General features: G+C 44.0%; 1 protein-coding gene across 2 annotated transcripts; it reads right to left on the reverse strand.

Moving 5' to 3' along the window:
• Nucleotides 1–22,499: 22,499 nt before the first annotated feature.
• Nucleotides 22,500–27,004, reverse strand: spag8 (sperm associated antigen 8). 2 transcript variants are annotated; one of them, XM_059549084.1, is made up of 6 exons: nt 26,771–27,002; nt 26,448–26,607; nt 25,983–26,028; nt 25,086–25,200; nt 22,902–22,964; nt 22,500–22,817 (listed from the first exon to the last, which is right to left on the reverse strand). In XM_059549084.1, the coding sequence occupies exons 1-6, from the start codon at nt 26,858–26,860 to the stop codon at nt 22,698–22,700; spliced, it is 594 nt and encodes a 197-aa protein (XP_059405067.1). In that variant the 5' UTR covers nt 26,861–27,002; the 3' UTR covers nt 22,500–22,697. The 2 variants fall into 2 exon arrangements, with proteins under 2 accessions (XP_059405067.1, XP_059405068.1); XM_059549085.1 differs by having other exon boundaries at nt 22,694–22,817; nt 22,902–22,978; nt 26,771–27,004.
• Nucleotides 27,005–27,214: the final 210 nt, after the last annotated feature.

The following is a 27,214-nucleotide window of genomic DNA, read 5'->3' on the forward strand; positions in this document are numbered from 1 at the left end:
AGTCTCTGGAAAACCACATCAAGCCTACTCAAGGCCTCCTTCTCAGTGGCTGCAAATACCAGCAAGTCATCCAAGTAACACAGTAGCTGGGTGAGGTTCATGTCACCAAATATACTCTGCACCACTCTGCACTATTGCACAGACCTTGTGGCATACGATTTGTACTCATGTAATCCAAGTGGTGTGGTGAATGCTGTGTATTTTTTATCCTTCACATGCATGGGAGTTGAAAAATACAGTAATTATTTGTTGCATTCAGTGTAGTGCATATTTGATCAGCCTTCTCCTGTCAACAGTTGAACATAAAAAAGATATCAGCGGACATGCTTCACAGGCCAACTTTCACACTAACATACAACACAACGTGATACTGCATTCACTCGGATAAACTTTCACTTATGCAGGAAAAACAGCTTTAAGAGGTAAGATCACATACTTGTGCATACTTATCTACATTTTAACAAAACCGATCACTTAATTGGTGATTATTTTAACTTATAACACTCTTTTGAACAGGAGTGCACACAATACATACCTTGTTCTGCTCAGACCTCCTGCGGACTGAAGCTAGAGCGCGGGCAACAAGCAAATCATGTCACAACTGCGATGAATGCAAAACTCATAAAAAATAATTATTTTCTTTTCTTACATATATGTTGCAGAAAAATTTGGATTTTGTGTGAATTTAAAATAAACAGAAGTTATAATTGATACCTGTTACAGTAGCACTGTTAGCATCAAGATATGCTAACTGTTTAGGGGGTGGAAGTGAAGATGAAACTATAGCAGATAGCCGGGTGGGTGAGAGTGAACGTAGGTTACATCAAAAAAGGACATGTGGAGGGGTATGTGTTGTGTCAGGAATCATGTTGAGGTTAAGAGGGAGGGGGAAGTGATCTGAGTTGTGCAGTGGAGTAACCAGCACATGATCAGTGTGTAACAGACACGCCAGGTTCCATCACCAACCAATCACAGCGCACTCCCTCACCCAAGTACTAATCCCTCCCACCTGATCCTCATCCACCTGCAATCATCTCCTCACTACAAATACCACACACATGCACCCAGTCAGCGTCCGGTCTCGTTCGCAACAAGATCTTACCTGAATGCTTACTCTAAGGACTAACTACCTCTCTACTTCCCTCTCTCCAGCGATCTCCAGAAGCTCCCAGCCCTCCTTGTGTGCGTGTGTGTGTGTGTCCACTACCTCCAGTGTCTTGAACCTTTCACCTACGGATCCCTTCATCACTGCCTCCAGCACCATCGCATCACCCTGCACTACCTGCTCCTCTGCTTGTGCGTCAATAAACTGTGTTTCTGTTACTTTCAGCCTCATGTCCTGGTATTCCATAAGAGAAGACCGGACCAAGACCGATAGGCACAAGCATGAGCCTCATGGACCCCTTCCAGGACCTGGTTGACTCTTTGCGTCGAACACTCACCACTCTTCCGGCATCCCCATCACCTGCGAGCACTTCCGCTTCGCCACCCGTATGCAGTCGTGCCTCGAAGAGCACCAGGGCCAGGCATATTCCAACTCGCCACTCTGTCGACCAGAGACCGTCAGCTCCCCAGAACCAGCAAGCGAGCCCATGCTCGTCGACTCCTATCGTCTCACTGCGGCTGAACGCCAAAGACGGCCAGCCCAGAACCTGTGTCTCTACTGTCCATCTCAGCCCCATCCGCCCTCCTCGTCCCATGGTGAGTGCCAATCTCCCTTTGAAGTATCAAATGAAACCACTCACCACCATAGTGACACTTACTGCCACTGACATCTCTCTTCCAGTTTCCGCCTTCCTCGATTCTGGGTCAGCCGGCAACTTCATCTCAGGCGCCCTCTGCCGTCATGCTCAAACTCACTACCACGGCAATGCCGTCAGCCTACTAGGTCCAGACAATAACCGGAAAACCACTGAGTCGAAGATGTATTCGTCATAGTGTGGGCCCCATAACATCCAAAGAGGCCACTTCGTAAAGAGGAGATCCATCTGCTGGTTCTGGAGGAATCCACCGCTGACGTCATCCTAGGGCACCCATGGTTGGAACAGCATAACCCAGTCATCTCATGGAAGATGGGGCTACTCCTGTTTCCAGGGCTGTATCACTGGATTCCCTGTTCAAGCCAAACTCCCCCCGGAACCTCTACCTGTCTGTACCACATCCATCGAGAACCCGATAGACAAGCAATCCATATGTTCCTAGCGGAACATCGTCGCCACGTTGCGGAGGTCCTGCAATGCCTGAGGGCCTTTCAGCTATATCTCAAGGCCGAGAAATGCTCCTTCCATCAGCCCTCAGTGCAGTTCCTTGGGTATAACATCGATAGCAGTGGCATCCGGATGGACAAGGGGAAGGTGAACGCTGTCAAAAACTGGCCCACTCCTACCACCATCAAAGAACTGCAACGATTCCTCTGCTTTGCCAATTTCTACCGATGTTTCATTCAAAACTATAGCTCCATCACCAACTCTCTCACTAGCCTGCTCTGCAACAAACCCAAGTCTCTGTCCTGGACCCCAGCCACCACGGAGCCTTCAACTCCCTCAAGGAGGCTTTCACGACCACTCCACTACTGGTTCATCCTGACCCCAATCGACCCTTCATCGTCGAAGTCGATGTCTCCACCACTGGAATGGGAGCGGTCCTGTCGCAGCAGCAGGGGAGTCCCAGCTGCCTCTATCCATGTGCCTTCTTCTCTCGGAAGCTCAACCCGGCGGAGGTCAATTACGACATTGGCAACTGCGAGCTACTGGCCATCAAGCTTGCCCTGGAGGAATGGAGGCATTGGCTGGAGGGAGCCAAACACCCTTTCCTAGTCCTCACAGATCATAAAAACCTTGAGTATCTACGCCTCGCCAAAAGGCTTAATCCACGACAGGCCCGCTGGGCGCTATTCTTCACCCGCTTCAACTTCTCCATCTTGTACCGCCCAGGGGCCAAGAACATCAAGGCTGATGCCCTGTCCCGGTGTCACGCCCCGGAAGAGAGCCTAGAAGAACCTGAAACTATACTTCCTGAGAAGGTAATCGTCAGTCTGATCACCTGGTCTGCCGAGACCCTACCTTCCTCCAATCCCTTCGCCAACACTCTGCTTGGTTGCCGACCAGGATGTCAATATAGCCCCAGGACATGGCGCACTCCACTCATCCACTCCACTCACACGTCTCTTGGCACTGGTCACCCGGGGGTCAATGAAACCCTCTCGTTGCTAAGGGAACGCTTCTGGTGGCCCAACATGGCCATGGACATTCGCCTGCGCCTACCATGCCGCAAGCTTAGTCCCAGATTCATTGGCCCATTTACCATCATAGAGCAGATCAATCCGGTTACTTTCAAACTCCAATTACCACCTGAGTACTGGATTCACCCCACTTTCCATGTCTCACTACTCAAGCCTTACAATCCCTCTGTTTCTCCCTCCACAGAGCCTGGCGTAGCCGAAGACCCCCTCAACTCCTCTTTGAAGACGGAGCTGCGAAGTTCATGACATCTTGGACTCCCGGCGGCGTGGTGGACAACTTGAGTACCTAGTGGAATGGGAAGGATACAGTCCAGAGGAACGCTCATGGGTCCAACGCAACGACATCCTGGATCCGAATTTACTTGACACCTTCGACTCCAATCATCCCCGAAAGACCGGCTCCTAGAGGAAGAGGACGTCCACCACGTCGTCGGGGTCCTCGGCCCTCAGGAGCGGGCCGTGGGGAGGGGGGTACTGTAACAGACACGCCAGGTTCCATCACCAACCAAACACAGCGCACTCCCTCACCACAGTAGTAATCACTCCCACCTGATCCTCATCCACCTGCAATCACCTCCTCACTACAAATACCACACCCAGTCAGCGTCCGTTCTCGTTCGCAACAAGGTCTTACCTGAATAAATTAGAAATTATTGGATAGTTCTGCAGGTGTAGCAGTGTCCTCTGGTTTGATCCAGGTCTCTGTCAGGGCCATGAGGTAGAGGTCTTCACGGGTCGAAAAATTAGTGCCCGAACCCGAAAGAGACCCGTAATGTACTACACCGATCCGACCTGGACCCGTCTAATATTTTAAAAGCTGGACCTGGACCCAGACCCGGACCCAGACCCATGTAGATCCAAGAAATGCCTACTCGGACCCGGGAAGACACACACCCGACTGTCACATATTCCACCTTAAATTGTTATTACAAATCAATAAACATGTTGCAAAAAATACAGCTTTTTGTCTTACCTAATTTAAGGAGCCGTAGTCTCTCTTCCATGTACTTGACTGCCTGTGATGCATTACAATCCTCAGACAAGAACGTTATTCATGCTATTCCTCTCATTATTCCAAATACAAGCTTAATCCACTCATTATTTCAACTTCAAAAGTCCACTTGATGTCACAGTTATGGATGACAAATATAATGTGCACATGTACATTCTGACTCGAGTTAACTCGCATAATAACTTCAACTATTTGCCCTTTTGAACTATAATAACGATCGTTCGAGCAATGCCATGGCCGCTGATGTTATTTATTTGCTAACATCTCTGTTCTCTCTGCTCCGCGTCGAGTCTGAATCTGACCAATAAAACTTCAAGATTAAATGGTTCATTTATAATATATATAAAAATGGGAGAAAATGTAAAGCGCGGTTTGGCGGTCAAAGTGTCCCTCACTGGTTACCATAGAAACATGAAATGCGCTCGAGACTGCACATGCGTGCTAGCTGTATCAACCTAAAATATGCTTTAATGCAATTTGAGCGTCATAGAAAACATTCACGTGACCGTTCACCTCAGATTGTGTTGCCGATTTGAAATATATTAAATATTAGTGTGTCAAGTCTGCAAGCATTATCACCATGCGTGCACTTGCATTAACTCTGAATCTGCACCCTGCTTCTAAAGGCAGAGAAAGAGAGAGAGAGAGATCACTTTTTTTGGCTCACTCTTTTCTTTTCCTAATTTTACAAGTTGCATAAGCAAAAAAAAAAAAAAAAACATAAGCAGTGTTTGATCACGGCCGGGTGTTCTCCGAGTCCGATGACTCCGATCGCACGGGTATTACACACCATGTTAACTGACCTGGGACCCGAGGTAATAGATTTGGACCCGACCCGGACCTGGCTGATCATTTAAAATATAGAACCGAATGGGTCCCAGGTCGGTGTTACGGCTGGCTCGTAGATCGCAACATAAAAGAGGCAGACAAACAAATTCTTTAACAATAAAGCAATTTATTATCAAACCAAGCAAACAATTATTAAACAATCAAAAGAAACCGACGTCTAGGGGAAAAATAGGACACGCGCGTGTGGTTATTAAATAAACAATATCTGGCACTTCAAATAAATATAGCAAAGGGATAATTAAAGAGAAAATAAAAATATACAAATGACAAAGTAGGGGAGAAGTGAGAGTGAAGCGAGCCACCTCTCATTCAAAGTCACCGGTCTTTATACTCTGGTGAGTTAGTTAAGGATTGAATACACCTGTTGCCCAATTAACATCTGCACTGTGTAGCAGAGCCAGCAGGGGCAAAAGGCCGGTGTAACACCTCCCCCACAAAAGTATTCCTCTAAAGGAATGCAAAAAAAAAAAGAAAAAAAATTGAATTTCGCCATTGATCCCACTCTACTTGGTTCCTGATTCCTGGGCCCTAGGAGACAGGATAGCAAAGGAAGAGAAAAGGAAAAAAGGCAAGACAAAAATTTACAAGGTCACGGATAGGATAGGGCATCAGCAATGACATTTTCACTAGGGGTGCTCCGATCACGATCGGCCGATCGTTATACGCATCTCGTCAGTAAAGCCGGTTCTCTAATCAGCGGTAAATTCCATCAGGTGCGTGATTTCACATAGAGCAGCTGTTACTACACAGAGCCATTGTTAACTGAGAAGCTGCGCAAATCCACGTTCATTTTCAGCGTTTATTTGCGCATCTTCTCATTTAACAACGGCTCTGTGTAGTAACAGCTGCTCAATGTGAAACCACGCACCTGAGGGAATTTACCGCTGATTAGCGAACCGGCTTTACTGATGAGATGCGCATTAACGATCGGCCGATCGTGATCGGAGCACCCCTAATTTTCACTGCCCCGAGTGTGTTTAATATCAAGAGAGAAGGCCTGTAAGAAGAGACTCCAACGCATTATCCTCTGATTACGATCCTTCTTCTGATGTAAAAACACCAAAGGATTATGGTCAGTATAAACCACAATTGGACTTGCAGATGATCCCAGATAGACTTCGAAATGTTGGATAGCTAAAACAGAGCAAGCGCCTCCTTTTCGACAACAGAACAAACACGCTGATGGACATTGAATTTTTTTGAATAATAACAAACTGGGTGTTCTACTCCATCCTGTTGTTTCTGTAGGAGGACAGCTCCAGCTCCAGTGTCCTTAGCATCGACAGCTAAACAAAAAGGTCGAGAGAAATCTGGTGCAATGTAAGGGAAAAGGGTCAATTTAGCTCAAAGGGGATCATTTAAGATTTTAAAGGGAATTTGAACAGAATCACTTTTTCACGGCTGATCACTGAGACGCCCTGCGATTCACTGAACAAACCATTTAACATCAAATCTGCACTGGATATTAATATCCAAATTATAGTGAAAACACTATAAATCAGCACAGTAACAAGATCGGCAGTTTAAGACATTAACTTGTAAGCACAAAACACAAGATACTTCTCTTTTCAATATGAATAAGGCTTTATTAGATAAATCTAAGACATATAAACTAATCTAACACATAAGCACACACACTCACACATTCACACAAGTTACAGGAAGATAGAACGTTAGGGAAGAATGAGTTTAAGAGAATGGAAATGTGAAGTCCCAAGTTTACAGCAATATGTGAAATTGCATAGACATGAACAGCCATCAATCACTTAATTAACCCTCGCATTGAGTTCCTCAATGAGGTAAAAATTATATTAGATACACCAGTACAAATGTCTGGAGGTACTACTTGCGTCTCCTGTGTAAAGTTGTCATTGAAAGGGGATTTCCCGATGTCGCTGATTGGGAAGCACGTGGTTGGGCGTTGGCTGAAGATGCGGAGTTGTGTGGCTGGTTGAAGTTGAACGGGCACTCGAGGTCAGACTCGGAGACACGGCGTTACAAAACTTAACTCAGAACACGAAACTCTCAAAGAGAAAAGAAAAGAAGTAAAGTTTGACGAGACTAGGTGGTGTTTCTTCTCATCGTGGCTAAGTAGCAGCAGGCGTGCAGGCCGAAGCATGCTGGAACCGCGCTCAAAGAACAGTGATAACTAAAAGCATGGCTAGAAGCAAAAGCTACAAGCTAAAAGCAAACTAAAAGCAAACATGACTAATAGCAAAAGCTAAGAAGCAAAGCTAGAAGCTAAAAGCAAGATAAAATAATTTTCCCGCTCTTGCATGTCTAATTTTGGACATGATTCCTAAACAGGAATATGATACATTTGACAAAAAACTGATGGTCAGGACTGTTTCAAGCTAACAGATTCAAACACATACATACTAGACATGAACATGTATCCTTAAGCTATCCAATAGTTATAAACATATATATATACACAATAAGGGATTATAACATGATAGTCAAATGTGTGGGTTACATATAAATGAATATGGAGTTAAGCGATGGACTGATATTCATTTATAAGTCATTTTGAGTTCATTTTGGTCCATTTATATCTAGAAAAGACAATTTCTGTGCCATTCTCTGACAAAGATTTCTGTGGAGACCAGAGGTTAAAAGGCCTCCCCTTAGGAATTTCAGTCTGGTTCTGCTGGGGGACGTCAATCCAAGGATCTTGTGTAGTACTCTCATGGGTTTACATGTGATGTCCGGCGTAGCATCTCAATTACTTGCCCCAAATTTGACGATCTCTTCTCTGAATTGAAATTGTCAATAATTGTTCTAGTCGTGTTAATGTTGAAAGCTGTTCTGTGAAAGAGTTGGTTGGTTGGTTATCTTGCTTCGGACTTGTGGCACGGAATGATTTATGACTTTCTGTTGCCTTTCTGAGGAATTTGGCTCGTGTTTCAACCACAGTCCTGATCGACTCTTTAATTTGTCTGATTTGGGTCAGATACGCTACAGCAACAAGCACAGAAGCACTAGCCAACAGTGCTTTGGCTCCATCAAATGCCTGGTGGGAAACAGTGGTCCAGTTAAAAGATACCTTAGTACTTACAAGATCGGTCAAGGGTGCTACAAGGGATGCAAAGATAGGGCAAAACCCACGATAATACCCGGTCATTCCCAGAAACCTACACAATTCCTTGCGATTTGAAGGCACTGGAAAAGCACAAATTGACTCAATCTTAGCTTCAATTGGGCGGACATGTCCATTTGCTACTATTTTACCCAAATAGGTGACTGTAGCTTACCCAAATTCATATTTTGACAAATTTAAAGTTTAAGAGGCCACAGTCAAATGAACAAATAACTCCCTTATTTGGGCTAGGTGATCTGACCAAGATGAACTGTACAAAGTCGTCCAAATAAGCCTCACAGTCAGACAATCCAGAAAACACCTTATTTATAAAGGCGTTGGAAAGTAGCTGGAGCATTTCGAACACCAAACGGCATAAAACGATATTGGAGAAAGTCATCAGGTGTCACGAAAGCAGACAGTTCCCTGGCTCTGGCAGTCAATGGAACCTGCCAGTACCCTTTTAAGAGATCAAATTTACTCTCAAATTTCGCAGACCCCACTCTATCACTGGAAATATTATGACTGATTTTCAGTTGTCGCAAAGCCTTAGCAAACTGACGGCTCATAAAATTAGAGCCCTGGTCAGACTGGATGACTCTAGGAATGCCAAATGTTGACATAAAGGCAGTTAAAGCTTTGAGAATGGATTTTGTATTGATGGACCTAACAGGATATACAACTGGATACAAAATGGGGGCGCGTCCACACGCAGCGGCTTCTCTCTGCGTGCCTCTGCGTGGGGTCGCACGCCTCTGGAGCGATTAGGGGTTAAGTGTCTTGCTCAGGGACACATTGGTGTCTCAGTGGATTCGAACCTGGGTCTCTCACACCAAAGGCATGTGTCTTATCCACTGCGCCAACCCCACCCCATGTTTTCATGTTTTCATGTTTTTTGTCTTGTGAGTCGCAGTGTTTTGGTAAGTCGTCGTCGCGTCTACCTGTCTGTAAGCGCAAATACAGTCGCGAGTTTCTGCTCGATTTCGGCAGAACCGCATTTTTACAGTTAAACTCCATGCACGCGGAACAGCTACAGGATCTCGGTCTGCTACAGAGGCCTTCACCATCACCCACAGCGGTGTGAGAGGAAGCAGAAGAGGGCTAAGTGCGGAGGTATCCAGGCTAGGCTAACGGCTAACCCACACAAGCCATCTATCCCCACCATTTTACTGGCTAAGGTACGCTCGTTGGACAATAAACTGGACTACATTCGATTACTACGTTCAACTCAGAGGACTGTAAGAGACTGTTGTGTTTTTGTGTTCACGGAAACATGGCTCAGCAACAGCATTCCAGATGGTGCTATTCAGCTCGACCAGTTGACGTGCTATCGAGTGGACAGAGCTTTTGTCGCGGGAGGAAAAACCCGCGGCGACGGGCTTTGTGTTTACATCAATGACGCGTGGTGCCGCGATACTGTTGTGATCAACAAACACTGCTCACCCCTGGTGGAGTTTATGATTATTAAGTGCCGGCCGTTCTATCTGCCGAGGTAATATACTGCTATACTGCTCATTTCGGTGTACATTCCCCCGTTTAACATCATCAGCAACAGGAACGACACACTAAATGAACTGTACCAACACATCAGTGAGCAGCAGACAGCACACCCCGATGCTTTTCTCATCATAACTGGGGATTTCAACCATGCTGACCTAAAGAGTGTGTTTCCAAAAATACACCAACACATTAACTTTCCAACACGAGGTAATAACATTTTGGACTTTGTTTACACCACACAGAGAGGAGCTGACAAAGCCCTCCCCCTCTCCCACCTCGGAGCCTCAGACCACATTACTGTCTTGCTAATGCCTGCATACAGACCATTCATTAAAGTCGCCAAACCAGTTTACAAACAGATTAAAGTGTGGCCAGAAGGATCATCAGAGGTTCTTCAAGACTGCTTCAACACAACTGACTGGGACATGTTTAAGCAGGCTGCCACATTCAATAACACCACTGACCTCCAGGAGTACTCAGAGACTGTCACTGCCGACATCAACAAGTGTATTGATGATGTAACAGTCACAAAAACCATCACTGTCTGGGCCAACCAGAAGCCATGAATGGCAGGGGAGGTCTACAGACTCCTGAAGACACGGAACGCTGCCTTCAGAGCTGGAGATGAGGTGGGCCTGAGAACAGCCAGGGCCAACCTGTCCTGCAGCATCAGAGAGGCTAAGAGACAGCACTCCAGGAAGATAGCTCATCAATTCAGTGACAGCAGAGACACTAGGAACCTGTGGCAGGGGATACAGACAATTACGGACTACGAGCCCCCACCATGGACCTGTGACAACAACATCTCTCTGCTGAACGAGCTGAACACCTTCTTCGCTCACTTTGAGTCACAAAACAGAACCACTGCACAAAAGAATCCACCTCCTCCCGGCGACCAGGTGATGACGCTGACCTCAGACGGTGTGAGGAGATCCTTCAGCAGGATTAATGCACACAAAGCTCCGGGTCCTGACAACATCCCTGGGCGTGTACTGAAAGACTGCAGCAGAACTCACTGATGTCTTCACAGACATTTTCAACATCTCACTGAGTCAGGCTGTTGTTCCCACATGTTTCAAAACTACCACCATCATTCCAGTTCCGAAGAAGCCATCTCCATCCTGCTTTAATGGCTACCGTCCTGTTGCAATTACCCCCATCCTCATGAAGTGCTTTGAATGACTAGACATGCACCACATCAAGTTTGCACGTCACACAACTCCAACCTCTTTATTAAGTTTGCAGATGACACGACTGTGGTGGGTCTCATTAGCAACAAAGATGAGAAACTACAGGAGTGAGATGAGCCACCTGGCCAAGTGGTGCAGTGACAACAATCTCTCTCTGAACGTGGAGAAGACGAAGGAGATTGTTGTAGTGAGTGCCAGTGCCCTCTTCTGCCCCAGGCACCACTGAACTATGAAACCCCACCCAGATCCCACATCTCCAGCCCCTCCCCCACTAATATATGATGGCATACCTCATCAGTCAGTTAAATAAAATACCTGCTCTTGAGTCCTGTCACTTGTCACTTTAATCAGACTTAATAAGGTTTTTTTTTGCACTAAAAATCTTTTATCTGCACTGTTGTTCACTTCATTGATTTGCACTCTAGCTGTCATTTACCTTGCGCTGCTTTATTTAACTTTATTTTTAATTTTATTATATGCCTTTTTTTTAATTCCCTTATTGTATAGTTGTATCTACATTTTATATTTGATCTAGATTTTTAGGCTTTAATGTTAATGTTATCTGTATGCACCGGGGTCTGAGAGTAACACAATTTTGATTCTCTGTATGTATGTACTGTACATGTGGAAATTGACAATAAAGCAGACTTGACTTGACTTGATACTGGGTAGATAGACACATAACTGTGAGTAGATATAAATGACCAGATTTTGGTCTAGGTAAAGGACCTATGCAATCAATTAGCAAATACTCAAATGGTTTGGATATAGCTGGAATAGGTTGGAAAAGAGCCACAGGGATTTTCTGGTTTGGCTTATCAGTGAGTTGGCACACATGACAAGAACCTGCGTTGCAATCGATCATATGTTTTCCTCACCCCCATATGTCCAGCTATTCCATCATGAGCTAACCCGACCACAGACTGTCTGAATTTATGAGGAACTACCACCTGAACATAAACCTTAGTAATGGGTTCAGATTCACTGACCCACCGTCTCAGCAACATCCCATCTTTTAGGAAGTAGCAAGACGGTAACTGAGTCTCAATATCTCCATCAATACAAACCATATAGAACAAAGGTTTAAGAGTTAAATCAGCTAACTGTTCTTGGATCAGGTTCTCTCTAGAGACATGAAAAATAGAAGATAAAAGATCCTCTGATACTTCTTTCTCCCGAGACAAAGAATCCTCAGAAAATAAATCAGATGATTCAGAAATGGTGTTATCTGCCAAGGTCATACCAAGTGGTTCTTTAACTGTCCCTCCATCAATCTGATTTGATGGAACAAAACTACCCCCATCTACAGCATCCCGAGAAAGAAAGAGTAACAGTTTCTCCACGGTTACCTTACTGCCAGGATGTAGATAAAGTTCACCTTCACACAGTTGGTCAGCTTTAAGTTGTTTTCCTCTGGCTCGGGTGACAGCACAGGAAGGAAACACATAGGGAAATCTCTCACAACAGTAGATGGTACAGATTTTGATTTTCCCAAGACATTTCCCTGAGCAAGATCGTTCCCCAGGATAAAAGAAACCCCTGGCACCGGAAGGGAAGACCGTACTCCAACAATTATGTCACCAGTCACAAGATCAGAGATAAGATGTACCTTGTGTAAGGGAACTTTTAAATTAAATTTAAATTAAATTTATGCATTTTTTTTAAGAAGGTCATTTCTATCCCCCTAATTAACACATCTTTCCCCGCAGTCTGACCGGAGAGTGGAAAAACTACCTCTAGCAGAAATGATTGAGATGCTCCGGTGTCTCTCAGAATCTTCAAAGAAACTTTTCCTCTTGTCCTGGCAAAGACACACTACCGTTAGTAATAAATGGAGCATACTCCGTATAATTATCTCCAAAATCTAACTGATGTGAGAGCCCATTCCTAATCTGAGAATTCTGTTGGTGAACATGAACCTCCAGTGGTTCAAGTCCAACCAATCCAACTGGCTTGGCAGACTTCTTTAAAGCATTACATTCAGAGATTTTATGTCCTACTTTGTGACAGTAAAAGCTGATCACTTTACCTTTCTTCTCTGATAAATTCTGATTGGCCTCAGGGGGCACACCTGACACTGTATTTGATGTACTTACTGGAGGCGTCCACCGATTCCGAGATAACCTTCTACTCTGATCACCTAAACCTCTATCAGGAAAAGAAACTCTGTGAGTCAGAACAAATTCATCAGCCAACACAGCTGCATTAGATAATGTAAGAGCCTTCTGCTCATTCAAATAAGTAGACAAAGACCCTGGTACACAGTTTTTAAATTCTTCTACAAGAATTTACTCCCTTAACTGGTTAAAGGTTTCTACTTTCTGAGACTGACACCACCTTGTAAACGTAATCTCTTTTTCCCGAGCAAATTCAAGATAGGTTTGTCTTTCAGGTTTTTTATAACCACGAAAATCGTTGGCGATAAGCCTCCTGACCGGTACTAACTCATTTGCTCTCAGAATGGCTACTTTGACTTGTTTAAAATCTATACTCTCTTCTTCAGAAAGAGAAGAAAACACCTCCTGAGCCTTCCCTGTCAAAACACACTGCAGAGGTAGAGTCCAGACCTCTTCTGGCCATTTTAGAGAAGGAACACTTTCAAAATGGGCAAAATACTTGTCCAAATCACATTCACAAAATGGGGGAACCATCTTAATGTTTCGACCAACATCAAAAGAAGAATGCACAACCTGAATGGATTTTGAAGCTTCAGCTTTTTTTACTTCCAGTTAAAGTTCAAGCTTCCTCATCTCATGCTGCCTATATTCACGTTCACTCTCACGTGCATACTCTAACTTTTTCAGCTCAAATTGTGTACGCTCACGCTCCTGTTCAAGCTCTAATTTTTTTTTAACTGAAGACATTTTTCCCATTCCCTATCTTCTAATGTTTTAGTACCTTCAAACGATATTCTCTCAGTTTCAAACTGTGTTTGTTTCTTTATAGACATTAAATCTCTCTCAAGTGGATACACTACCCCACCAAAACTAGCTTCATCTCCTACTACCAGAATTCCTTTGGCTATCAACTGGCTTTTAACAGCCTTTAACATATCCTCCTTGCGCTTCTTATCATTGCTAGTCAAAATGATCGCTTGACTCTCTGCAATTTCTAAAAGTTGTTCTTTGGTTCACCTATCTCAGAAAGTTCTACATTCAATCCCTGAATGGAAGTCATCTTGAACTAGTTTAATACAAAATGAAGATTAGTTAATAAGTTGACCACAATAAATCCAAATAATTCTGATAAAAACACTTCCAAAACCAATGTCAGAAAACAGCCTAAGCACAAATGATTATTCAGTAATACTCATATTGACATTTAATACCTAATTCAATCCACTATAACACTAGAAACATCATAAAAGATCAAGTGAATTAATAAGCCCAAGACATAAATCCTGCTTTTATTATTCAAATTAATCACACAGACCTTAACATCACTGCAACAATTTCAATGTTATAACGAGGACGATAAATTAATGCACAATTTTAATAGGAATATAAACTCTGTATAACCACTCAATGTAGTGCTAATTTACTTCAGTAAACAATCGTTCATACTCATTAGGTTACAATGGCTGGTTCAAATTTATTTGCTTCATCTATCACCTCTATTGTCTCCAACAGAAGATTCGTCATGTAAACAAATTAAATTTTATATTTTAAGCGGTCTACACAATTATCTAATTAATTCCTATATAAATTGGCAACTTAAACCACACGCGAAAACGTGGGCTCTTTGTAATAAAATTAAACAAATCAGGGAGAAATATAAAGTACTCACCAGGTTTTCAATCGGCTTTACATCTCCGATATACCTGCGTGTTGAAACTATATACTAGCTAGTCTTCAAAGGACTGCCGGGCTCGAGGCGACTTGAAACACTGAACCTCGTAACAACCGTTCTCCAAATGAGTTCAGCTGCACGAGAAGCGTACCCCCACCCAAGTTTTTCCTTCAGAAAACTCCAAATAAAATACAAAACAAAATCAACAAAACAACAAACAGTGTTCCGATGGAAGGACCGCTCACACGCAGCCCAGCTGAAAACACTAACCGGAATGAAAACCGACCCTTCCAGAAATCCTAAAGAGACAATAAAAATACTCCCTCAGAAAACGCTCAAAAAAAAAATATCGAACAAGGCCCCATTTTTATGTTATGGCTGGCTCGTAGACTGCAACATAAAAGAGGCAGACAACAAATTATTTAACAATAAAGCAATTTATTATCAAACCAAGCAAACAATTATTAAACAATCAAAAGAAACCAACGTCTAGGGGAAAAATAAGACACACGCGTGTGGTTATTAAATAAACAATATCTGGCACTTCAAATAAATATAGCAAAGGGATGATTAAAGAGAAAATAAAAAAAAGTAGGTGAGAAGTGAGGGCGAAGTGAGCCACCTCTCTTTCAAAGTCACCGGTCTTTATACTCTGGTGAGTTAGTTAAGGATTGAATACACCTCTTGCCCAATTAACATCTGCACTGTGTAGCAGAGCCAGCAGGGGGGAAACAGGCAGGCGTAACAGTCGGGTCCCGGGTCGACGGATCTCGGGTGCACTGTGAAGACCTCTACCGTGAGGTTTAGTCTTGAATTACTTGCAATATATGTAATAAAATCTGCTTTGTTAACTGCACAGTGCAGACTTACAATTCTAGAGACAAATAGAAAAAGAAAGTAGTGTATTAGCAGACATAGGCAAAGACTGCAGGTTTTTAGGAATGCCCTGCCTATATTGTGTGATGCATGGTTTCTGAGAAGTAGCAATAGTAAAGATATGGAATCACATAGTAAGAGTTGGACATTAAACATGAAACAGAAGTGAAGCAAGGTGTAGAAAAGAGCGATACTTATGTTCCTTGCCAGTGTCTCTGCACGCTGGAGTCGCACGTTACAGTCGAAGATCTTTACTCTTTGGTCTTCACACAAGGAGGGATTCACACAATGGCTGCCATGGTATACTAACCTTTTTTTATACCAATTTGACAAAACAGAAATTTAATTCAACACACTTTACTGTTTATCACAACAAAGGGCTAAGCAAACACACAACATTGACAATGCAGTAGAGAACAGTTTCAGCACGTCTCAACACAGTAAACATAACAAGCGTTTTGTAGCAATGACTACTGCACAAAACATTAATTAGACAAGAAATAAATACACTTACTATCTGCCCTATCTACTATTCTCTCAAAGATTATTTCTTTACACTGTCTTTTGCTAGTGCTTGAACACACTTTACTGTTTATCATAACAAAGTCTAAGCAAGCGCACAACACTGACAAGGAATGTGATGGTATGTGAGTACTAGACCAAATGCTAAGTTGTGACAATTCTGCTTTTGCTTTGTCATCAATATGGAGCATGGCGTCTACATATATGTGAAAAATAGCAGCTCAGGCAAAGCTAAGCTAGGGCAAAAACATAAAACACGAAGAAAAGAAAATGAAAGGATATGAATACTTTTTCAAGGCACTGTATACACAGGTGCATCTCAATAAATTAGAATGTCGAGGAAGAGTTCATTTATTTCAGTAATTCAACTCAAATTGTGAAACTCATGTATTAAATAAATTCAATGCACACAGACTGAAGTAGTTTAAGTCTTTGGTTCTTTTAATTGCGATGATTTTGGCTCACATTTAACAAAAACCCACTAATTCAGTATCTCAACAATTAGAATACTTCATAAAACCAAAAAAGTAAATAAAAATCTTTAGTGAATTGTTGGCCTTCTGGGAAGTGTTTATTTACTGTATATGTACTCAATACTTGGTAGGGGCTCCTTTTGCTATAATTACTGCCTCAATTCAGTGGAAAATTAGTTTGTGGCACTGCTGAGGTGGTATGGAAGCTCAGGTTTCTTTGACAATGGCCTTCAGCTCATCTGCTTTTTTTGGTCTCTTGTTTCTCATTTTCCTCTTGACAATAGCTCATAGATCCTCTATGGGGATCATGTCACGATCGGTGTTACGGAAAACACATGAGAGAGAACCAATTGCGAGTACGTCTTTAATAAGGGGTAATCCAAAGAGAATACACAGTCCAGGCATGAGTCGTAACCAAAAACATCCATCCAAACATAAACCAAACGAAGACAAGGCAAGGGCAAGAACTGACAGACATGAATTAATGTTCAACATTAAACAAGGACTCCGTGACTAAGACTCAGACAGACCAGGTATAAATACACAAAAGGATGATGGGGAAACAGGAGACAGGTGGGGAACAATCAATTAACTAAACAAGGAGGAAGGTGACCAAATAAGGAGACAGGAAGTGATAAATGATAAACACTGTGGGAACTAAGGACACCTAGTGGAAACCCAGGGAACACAACCCAGACACTGTGACAGTACCCCCTTACTAAGGAGCGGCTCCCAGACGCTCCAAGACAGACACAAAACAGAGACCAGGAGGGAGGCGGACAGGTGGAGGCTCAGGGGGAGGGACGGAGGGCCAGACTAACAGAAAGGAACAGGGACCGACATTAACACAAAAGCAAAAGGAGAAAAAAAAAAAACAACATGAAGCCCCCCAGGGCGGAGCAGAAGACCACCACACCCTTGTGGTCAAGGCCAGAGTCCTCCAGGGCGGAGCGGAAGACCACCACAACCGTGTAGTCAGGGCAAACGCCCCCCAGGGCGGAACGGAAGACCACCACGTCCGTGTGGTCAGAGCGGAAGCCCCCCAGGGCGGAGCGGAAGACCACCACACCCTTGTGGTCAAGGCCAGAGTCCTCCAGGGTGGAGCAGATGACCACCACGCCCCTGTGGTCGATGCCGGAGTCCAACAGGGCGGAGCAGCAGACCACCCAGTGACTTGACTTAACTCTGAAAGTTCAACGGTGACTGGCCCTGACTCTGGAGAGGTCACTGGCACCTGACTCGACTCTGGAGAGTTCACTGGCCCCTGACTCGCCTCTGGAGGGTCAACTGGAACCTGACTCGACTCTGGACTGCCTGTGGAGACTTGAGACGCCTCGGCTTCGGGCACCGCCTCTGGAACGGACTCGGGCACTGCCTCGGTCACGGCCTCGGGAGCGGCCTCGGGCACCGCATCGGGAATGGCCTCCACCTCGGCATCGGGCACCGCCTCGGCCTCCGGAACAGCATCGGGCACCGCCTCGGCATCGGGCACCGCCTCGGCCTCCGGAACCGCATCGGGCCCCGCCTCGGCCTCCGGAACAGCATCGGGCACCGCCTCGGCCTCCGGAACAGCATCGGGCACCGCCTCGGCATCGGGCACCGCCTCGGCCTCCGGAACAGCATCGGGCACCGCCTCGGCCTCCGGAACAGCATCGGGCACCGCCTCGGCCTCCGGAACAGCATCGGGCCCCGCCTCGGCCTCCGGAACAGCATCGGGCACCGCCTCGGCCTCCGGAACAGCATCGGGTCCCGCCTCGGCATCGGGCACCGCCTTGGCCTCCGGAACAGCATCGGGCACCGCCTCGGCCTCCGGAACAGCATCGGGCATCGCCTCGGCATCGGGCACCGCCTCGGCCTCCGGAACAGCATTGGGCACCGCCTCGGCATCGGGCACCGCCTCGGCCTCCGGAACAGCATCGGGCACCGCCTCGGCCTCCGGAACAGCATCGGGCACCGCCTCGGCATCGGGCACCGCCTCGGCCTCCGGAACAGCATCGGGCACCGCCTCGGCCTCCGGAACAGCATCGGGCACCGCCTCGGCCTCCGGAACAGCATCGGGCACCGCCTCGGCCTCCGGAACAGCATCGGGCACCGCCTCGGCCTCCGGAACAGCATCGGGCACCGCCTCGGCCTCCGGAACCGCCTCGGCCTCCGGAACAGCATCGGGCACCGCCTCGGCCTCCGGAACAGCATCGGGCACCGCGTCGGCCTCCGGAACAGCATCGGGCACCGCCTCGGCATCGGGCATCGCCTCGGCCTCCGGAACAGCATCGTGCACCGCCTCGGCCTCCGGAACAGCATCGTGCACCGCCTTGGTCTCCGGAACAGCATCGGGCACCGCCTCGGGAACGTCCTCTGGGCTTTGAGGAACGGTAGACGCCTGTCTCCTCCTCCTCCGCCCTCTATTTTGGCGAGTCGGTGACACCTTGTCTGGAGACTCAGGCGTTGAGTCGGCCATCTTGTGCTGTGGTTGCAAGCTGGCGGCCATCTTGTGCTGTGGCGCTGGGCTGGCGGCCATCTTGTGCTGTGGCGCTGGGCTGGCGGCCATCTTGTGCTGTGGCGCTGGGCTGGCGGCCATCTTGTGCTGTGGCGCTGGGCTGGCGGCCATCTTGTGCTGTGGCGCTGGGCTGGCGGCCATCTTGTGCTGTGGCGCTGGGCTGGCGGCCATCTTGTGCTGTGGCTCTGGGCTGGCGGCCATCTTGTGCTGTGGCTCTGGCTCAGCAGCCATGACGTCAACCGTCTTGGGAATCTCTAGGATCTTGGACAGCGTAGCGAAATAGTCCAAGAATGAGTCAGCGGCCTTCTTGGGCGTTGGCGCTGAGCTGGCGGCCATCTTGCACCGTGGCGCTGGACTCGTGATCGCCTTGGGTTGTGGTGCTGTGTTGGCGTCCATCCTGCCTCGTGGGCGCTGGACTAGCGGCCATCATATGGGCAGTGACGCCACTGTGGCGGACGTGCGCTTCCTCTCTCCTCTCCGTCCGCCATGGTGAGACGGTGGCTCTAATCCATCCCACACGAGCCCCGGGTCGAAGGGCGGCCCTGGTTGAGAGCGGTGCTGAGTATCCTCTCGACCACTCCCTCCTCGGCGACCTCCTCTGGTTCCCCGGAAAACCACCAGGCGAGTTCCGCACTGTGGCTGGGGAGGAGACATAAGCCGACATACCGCTGGCTCTTGCAGTGACGGAGTCCTTCTGTCACGATCGGTGTTACGGAAAACACATGAGAGAGAACCAATTGCGAGTACGTCTTTAATAAGGGGTAATCCAAAGAGAATACACAGTCCAGGCATGAGTCGTAACCAAAAACATCCATCAAACATAAACCAAACGAAGACAAGGCAAGGGCAAGAACTGACAGACATGAATTAATGTTCAACATTAAACAAGGACTCCGTGACTAAGACTCAGACAGACCAGGTATAAATACACAAAAGGATGATGGGGAAACAGGAGACAGGTGGGGAACAATCAATTAACTAAACAAGGAGGAAGGTGACCAAATAAGGAGACAGGAAGTGATAAATGATAAACACTGTGGGAACTGAGGACACCTAGTGGAAACCCAGGGAACACAACCCAGACACTGTGACAGATCAGGTCTGGTGAGTTTGCTGGCCAGTCAAGCACATCAACACCATGGTCATTTATCCAACTGTTGGCAGTTTGGGTAGGTGACAAATGCTGCTGGAAAATGAAATCAGCATCTTCATAAAGCTTGTCAGCAGTAGGTATTAAGATTTCTTGGTAAACGGGAGCAGTGACTTTGGTTTCCAAAATGCACAATTGACCAACACCAGCAGATGACATTGTACACACGGGCACACAACACTTCTGATTTCCCCCAATATGGGGACAGGAGACTTGTCAGTCAATAAATGGGAAAACAAAATAACTGGCGTTACTCAGATATTTTCTTGTAAATTAAAAAGTAATGTGTTACTTTATACTAGTTACTTGTAATGTATTACCTCCAACAATGTGTGTGTGTGTGTGTGTGTGTGTGTGTATATATAATCTATAATCTAATTACTGAAAGAAAAATCTGCCAATGGATTGTTTGTTCCTAATGTAGAACTATGACCATCAGTTTAAACAAAAAATAGAACAACATTTTCAGTATTTCCATATTATATAGCATTTAGTGTTATTCTCTTTGAAACCATACACTGTCGGCTTGTTAAAGAACTCCTTGATCATTACTGCTCACTCAACAGTTTGGTGGTAAATAGGGATGATGTCGTAGACTTATTAAGAATCCATTTGGAATCTGTGCCTTCAGTGGATTGCATCTTTGTGTGTTTGTGTGTGTGTATGCACTCATGTTCACAGCTACTTCTCGCCCCCATGATTCTTAATTACTGCCCACTAGCAGCACTGTCACAGTCAGTCATGTTGCCAAGAGGTTATCCTCCAAAGCTTTCCACTGATATACTCAGTAACAAACATGCTAGGCCAGAACTTTATGAAATGTAATCGTAGCTTCCAATTTATAATTTTGGTCAATTACAAAAAAAAAAAAACAATTGTTAGTAACTTGTTCTGCATGCTTAATAAACTCCAGCTGGTCTAAAGTGTGGCAGCTAGAGTTCTTACTAGAACACGGAAGTATGAACATATTAGCCTGGCTCTGTCAACACTGCACTGGCTCCTTATTAAACATTGTATAGATTTTAAAATCCTGCTAATTACTCATAAAGCCCTGAATGGGACCACCTCAGTACTTGCACAAGCTGTTATCGTATTATAGTCCTCCACGTCAACTGCATTCTCAAAACTCAGGCAATTTGATAATATCTTGAATATCAACTGTGGGCTGCTGATCGTTTTCCTGTTTAGAGCTCAAATTCTGGAATAAACTACCCAACATTGTTCAGTAGACAAACACACTTTGCCAGTTTAAATCTAGATTAAATCTAGACCCATCTCTATAACCTGTCGTACACATATCACACTTACACATTTCTATTACTCAAATCCGTTGAAGGATTTTTAGGCTGCATTAATTACGTAAACGTAATTAATGCAATAATTAAAGTCTGTGTAATTAAATTAAAAGTCTGTGTCTTTCTTATTCCGAGGTCATAATAGCCACCAAATCCTCTGGAATCTTTGCTTTACTTTGCTACAACATGGATCAACCTGCTGATTCGTCTGGCCAGAGGAGAACTGGCCCCCCGACTGAGCCTGGTTTCTCCCAAGGTTTTTTTTCTCAATTCTGTTTTGGTTCCTTGCTGCTGTCACCTCTGGCCTGCTTAGTTGGGCACACTAAATTTCCAGCCATATCGTTGATTTGATTTCAGATACTATTTCAACTGAACTGAACTGAATGATGAAATCACTGAATTCAATGATGAACTGCATTTAACAGAAAATTTTGTGTTTACTACTGTCCTTTTTGAATTGACACACTATTTTCCTATTTGATACTGTAGAGCTGCTTTGACAATCTGTATGTCAGATTATAGATAGATAGATAGATAGATAGATAGATAGATAGATAGATAGATAGATAGATAGATAGATAGATAGGTAGAAAAGGTTTTAGTTGAAATTTCAAATATTTGTACCCTAGCAATAACATAGCAACACCCTAGCAAAAGCATTATATAAATAAAGTTGACTTGACTTGACTCTAAAATTACTTGTTGCCATAGTTACCCAACTATGGATAACTACTGTATACTATAGGGTAACTATACTGAGAGAAAACTAATTTTTTGTAAACAAAGGAAAAACACTGAATTTATGAAGTCTAAAATTACTTGTTGCCATAGTTACTCAATGTTAATCCCTGCTGAAAGCATGAAAGAGGAATGCAGTGACAGAGCAGCTCTGATTGACAGCACAGCTGTGTGAAAGTAAGCCATCCTGATCCAATGAAACAGAGCATCAGCAAATGGTTAGAGCTCTCCTCCCTCGGAATGAAAAAGGCTGCCATCTGCACCCAAAAAAACATTTTCTCATTTGGCTGCAAAGACAAGTACATTTATTTTATTAGAGAATAATTAACTAGTCACTTGCTCTTCATTAAAACATTTGTGAAGTCAGGAGGGCATACTTGGCATGGAAAATATTACACAACCTTATTGCTGGTTATAAACTCAGCAAAAATGATGACATGAAAGAGCATAGAAGAAATGATCAAATCTGGATATTTTTTACATTCGTCACAAAGCATCATTCTCTGATGGGTACAGCACTGTGTCGTCGAGCTGATCTCCAATTGGTGTACTAAAAGTGGCATTTCTTTTAAATGGTTGATCCTTAGTTTTAACTGCTGTCACACCCTATAAAAGAAAACATTACTCATAAACCCACTCCAGTGCTGCAAAAATAAACATACTGACTGAAACTTCACAGAAGATGCTGACCTGAATATTCTGATAGTTATCACTCCAAAATGTGATAGCTTGCTCAGCTGTGTAATCATGATCCTGAAAGAGACAAGCTGTTTAAAGCTGAAAGGCACACAAATTTACATACACCAGTGCACACATATGTAAAAGTACAGTCACAGCAACACTATAACGGGTACCTCTCAATAAATTAGAATGTCGTTCATTTTAAAAGTTCATTTTATTCAGTAAGTCAACTCAAATTTTGTAACTCTGGTATAAAATAAATTAAATAAATGTATCCATTTAGCTGACGCTTCAATCCAAAGCTACTAACAGTGCATTCAGGCTAACAGTTTTTACCTAACCTGTGTTCCCTGGGAATCAAACCCACAACCTTGTGCTGCTAACGCAATGCTCTGGACTGCTGATCTGACAGTTGTCCAGAAGACAATCATGTCACGGTTGGTAAACCGTGATCTCTGGGTTTTGCACTTTGTGGGTGAAGTCTGTGTGTTACGTGTCAGCACTGATTAGTTTGTGGGCATCTCCGTTAATTGTCATCAGCAACAGCTGTCACTCATTACTCATCCCAATATATTGGCTTGTCTAGCGTCTTGTGTTCGTGAGAGTTGTTTCATGTTTATGACCTATGCTTTGCTTTCTTGTGTGTTTCTGCGTTGGATGTCCGTCTCTCCCCGGAACCACGTCCACTCTACGCAACCCACCACCAAGCAACACCACTTACCTTCGGCTCGCTTCCCCGCAGTTCCTGTGTCACCCTCTCCTGCTGCCTACTCACCTCCGCCTTCCGGATTCGTCACTCATCACCACCATCTTGGACTGTGCATTCCTCCCAGCGTTGTTTGTGTCTCAAGTACTGTCTGTATCATTGTCAATATCATTAATCTCGCACTTGCTTCCTGCCACTCCTTCACCCAGTCGTTACAAATCATTGGCACCCTTCACAAGGAGCCATAAACATTCATTGGCAAAGAAGCTGGCTGTTCTCATTGTGCTGTATCCAAGCATGTTAACAGAAAGTTGAGTGGAAGGAAAAAGTGTGGAAACAAAAAAAGATGCACAACCAACCGAGAGAACCGCAGCCTTATGAGGATTGTCAAGCGAAATTGATTGAAGAATTTGAGTGAACGTCACAAGGAATGGACTGAGGCTGGAGTCAAGGCATCAAGAGCCACCACACACAGACGTGTCAAGTAATTTCGATACAGATGTCGTAATTCCTCTTGTTAAGCCACTCCTGAGGCGTCTTACCTGAGCTAATGAAAAGAAGAACTGGACTGTTGCCCAGTGGTCCAAAGTCCTATTTTCAGATGAGAGCAAGTTTTGTATTTCACTTGGAAACCAAGGTCATAGAGTCTGGAGGAAGGGTGGAGAAGCTCATAGCCCAAGTTGCTTGAAGTCCAGTGTTAAGTTTCCACGGTTTGTGATGATTTGGGGTGCAATGTCATCTGCTGGTGTTGGTCCTTTGTGTTTTTTGGAAACCAAAGTCACTGCACCTGTTTACCAAGGAATTTTGGAGAACTTTATGTTTCCTTCTGCTGACCAGCATTTGTAGATGCTGATTTCATTTTCCAACAGGATTTGGCACCTGCCCACACTGCCAAAAGCACCAAAAGTTGGTTAAATGACCATGGTGTTGGTGTGCTTGACTGGCCAGCAAACTCACCAGACCTGAACCCCCATAGAGAATTTATGGGCTATTGTCAAGAGGAAAATGACAAACAAGAGTCCAAACAATGCAGATGAGCAGAAGGCCGCTGTCAAAGAAACCTGGGCTTCCATACCACTCAGCAGTGCCACAAACTAATTACCTCCATGCCACGCCGAACTGAGGCAGTAATTAAAGCAAAAGGAGCCCCTACCAAGTATTGAGTACATGTACAGTAAATGAACATACTTTCCAGAATGTCAACAATTCACTAAAAATGTTTTTTGTTTTTATTTTTATTGGTCTTATGAAGTATTCTGATTTGTTGAGATTGTGATTTGTTGGGTTTTTGTTAAATGTGATCTTAAATCATCACAATGAAACAAACCAAAGACTTAAACTACTTCAGTCTGTGTGCACTGAATTTATTTAATACACAAGTTTCACAGTTTGAGTTGAATTATTGAAATAAATGAACTTTTTCCACATCATTCTAATTCATTGAGAAGCACCTGTATATTTAAAGGTAACGGTGAATAGAAACAGACCGTGGTCAGTGGTGCACGGACAGACTTAAAGCCCTCCACCTTGTAGTCTGCTTTGGTCACAGAGCACAACTCAGGGGCCAGAGGCTCTATGTTCATCTCAGCCTGTATCTGATCACTGTAAAATAGATAACATTAACAATGTTAAAAAACTGCATAGTTGGTTTGTATTTGTGATTCAATCAATGAGTTCTAATATACTTAGAGAGAGTGAAAGAGAGAGAGAGAGAGAGAGAGAGAGAGAGAGAGAGAGAGAGAGAGAGAGAGAGAGAGAGATCTGTTCATCTCAGTGTCAGTTGTTTAATAAAGCTCATCTCCTTGAACGTGGTTTTTAATATTGTACAATACACAGTCACTATGATGTCTGGAGATGATGAAGGGATGACTCATGACTAAGTGAAGCAGAAGGAGTCTCTCTAAATCAACAGATGGTGGAAACAAAACAGATTGAAATATATGTATGCATGTCTAACATTTATTCACAGTGACAACAATCTGACAAATAGGAAAAGCCAACTCAGCCTTAATGTGAACTTGCTGTTGATAAATTAATTTCTTCTATAAAAGAGTATTAAGTCTTTTCATGCCCGCCTATACCAGTTCTATGGGTATGAGGTACTGTCTCACTTCAGAATTATATATATTTTTTTGTTCTCTCTCTCTCTCTCTCTCTCTTCCTTTTAATTTAAAAGCAATATTGCAACCACTTGTCTGGGGTCTGAGACTTGTTGTCAAGGTTATGTTCAAAGTTCAATTACAATGTTGCATGATAAATTAAACATTTTTTACTGACACATGAAATGAGAAATGTGGGAGGATAATAAAATGTCATTCGTGTTTTACACACAATGAGGTCCTTAAACATTAAACTTTAAAGTAAATGTTTGTTTGTTTAGCTACCTTATTCTTTTGATGAGGTCATTTTCCAACAGTTCAGCCCGGTTTCCTAAAATGAAAACAACGGTGAAGTTTATTAATAAGATTTATGCAGCAGAAAACACAGAAGGCTTTCATTTGAAAGGACCTCTGTGGAGCACTATATAAGCTGAAGAACGAAAAGGAATTTTAATAATTAACAATAAATCAAATTAATTTTATAATGCAAAAGTCATTTTTAATCCCTAGGTCAGCTGGCAGAACTGTCTGTCACTATTATGATTGGTTCAGTTCTGCATTTTTACTGTGCTTTACATTTGTGGATTATGCAGGTGTTTTAGGTAAAACCTACTGGCTGACATAAACTGTCAAGAATGAATCACAGAGGCAACAAACATAAACACAACATGCTGTATAGTTTTTTTCAGCAAATGTTTATTTATCAATTGATAAAATCCTTATTATAACACCTGCATAATTTTAACCTACCTTTTTGTCGCACACCAATGCTTTTAGGAGATTTGAAAGTAGCTTTGAATGTACTGATCCCCTGTACTTTAGCAGTCACGTCCATGGTAAGAATCCCTGTGTGTCCGTACTTATGAACGCATAATCTAGGCTTGGTCCTGTCTAGCAATGCAGTAGCCCTCTGAAATGCGTGAAAGAAAAAAAGAAAAGTGTAACGTCATTGTAAAGGTGAAGGTGAAGCGTTCATATTTTAACTAAGTTACAGATGTACCACCAAGATGACAAACAAAAATTTGCTTAGCCTCAGCCTGCAGGTTCATTTAAACATGCTGTGTGAAACATACCTCCTCAACCCAGTTTCCTAGTAAACACCTTCCAACCGCGTTATTTTCCTCATCCACCTCTGATGTCATTGTACTCACGTTCTTTTGCATTACGCCGCTGTTTGATAAGCAACAGCCCGGTTAGTCTGAGGCTTAAATAATTACTATAATTTAATTGCACTTGATATGGTTTTGTTTATACCTCAACTCTGCACAGACCCTGAGAGCGCTGTTTGTGCGTCTCACCATGGTAACGTAAACAAACTAATTTTGCTATATCGATTTCCATTGGACAACTGAATAACTCTTTCTTTCTCTTTCTTTTTTTCTTTCTTTCTTTCTTTCTGTAACATTAAGATCACTTTACACAATCTTAAAAAAACGTATACTTTCAAACGATGCATCCATTTTATTGCATTAGTTTGTTACTTTATTAATTTTTAAAACGACGAAAACCTACTCACA

Source organism: Carassius carassius, chromosome 5 (assembly GCF_963082965.1).
Source record: "Carassius carassius chromosome 5, fCarCar2.1, whole genome shotgun sequence".
Taxonomy (NCBI): Eukaryota; Metazoa; Chordata; class Actinopteri; order Cypriniformes; family Cyprinidae; genus Carassius; species Carassius carassius.

Excerpts from the sequence above, each read along its gene's own strand:
- spag8 (XM_059549084.1), bottom strand. The coding sequence starts at position 26,860 with ATGCAAAAGAACGTGAGTACAATGACATCAGAGGTGGATGAGGAAAAT. Across the intron at positions 26,029-26,447 it reads CATTGGTGTGCGACAAAAAG|GAAACCGGGCTGAACTGTTG; the intron begins GTAGGTTAAAAT and ends TTTTCATTTTAG. Across the intron at positions 22,818-22,901 it reads ATAACTATCAGAATATTCAG|GGTGTGACAGCAGTTAAAAC; the intron begins GTCAGCATCTTC and ends TTTCTTTTATAG.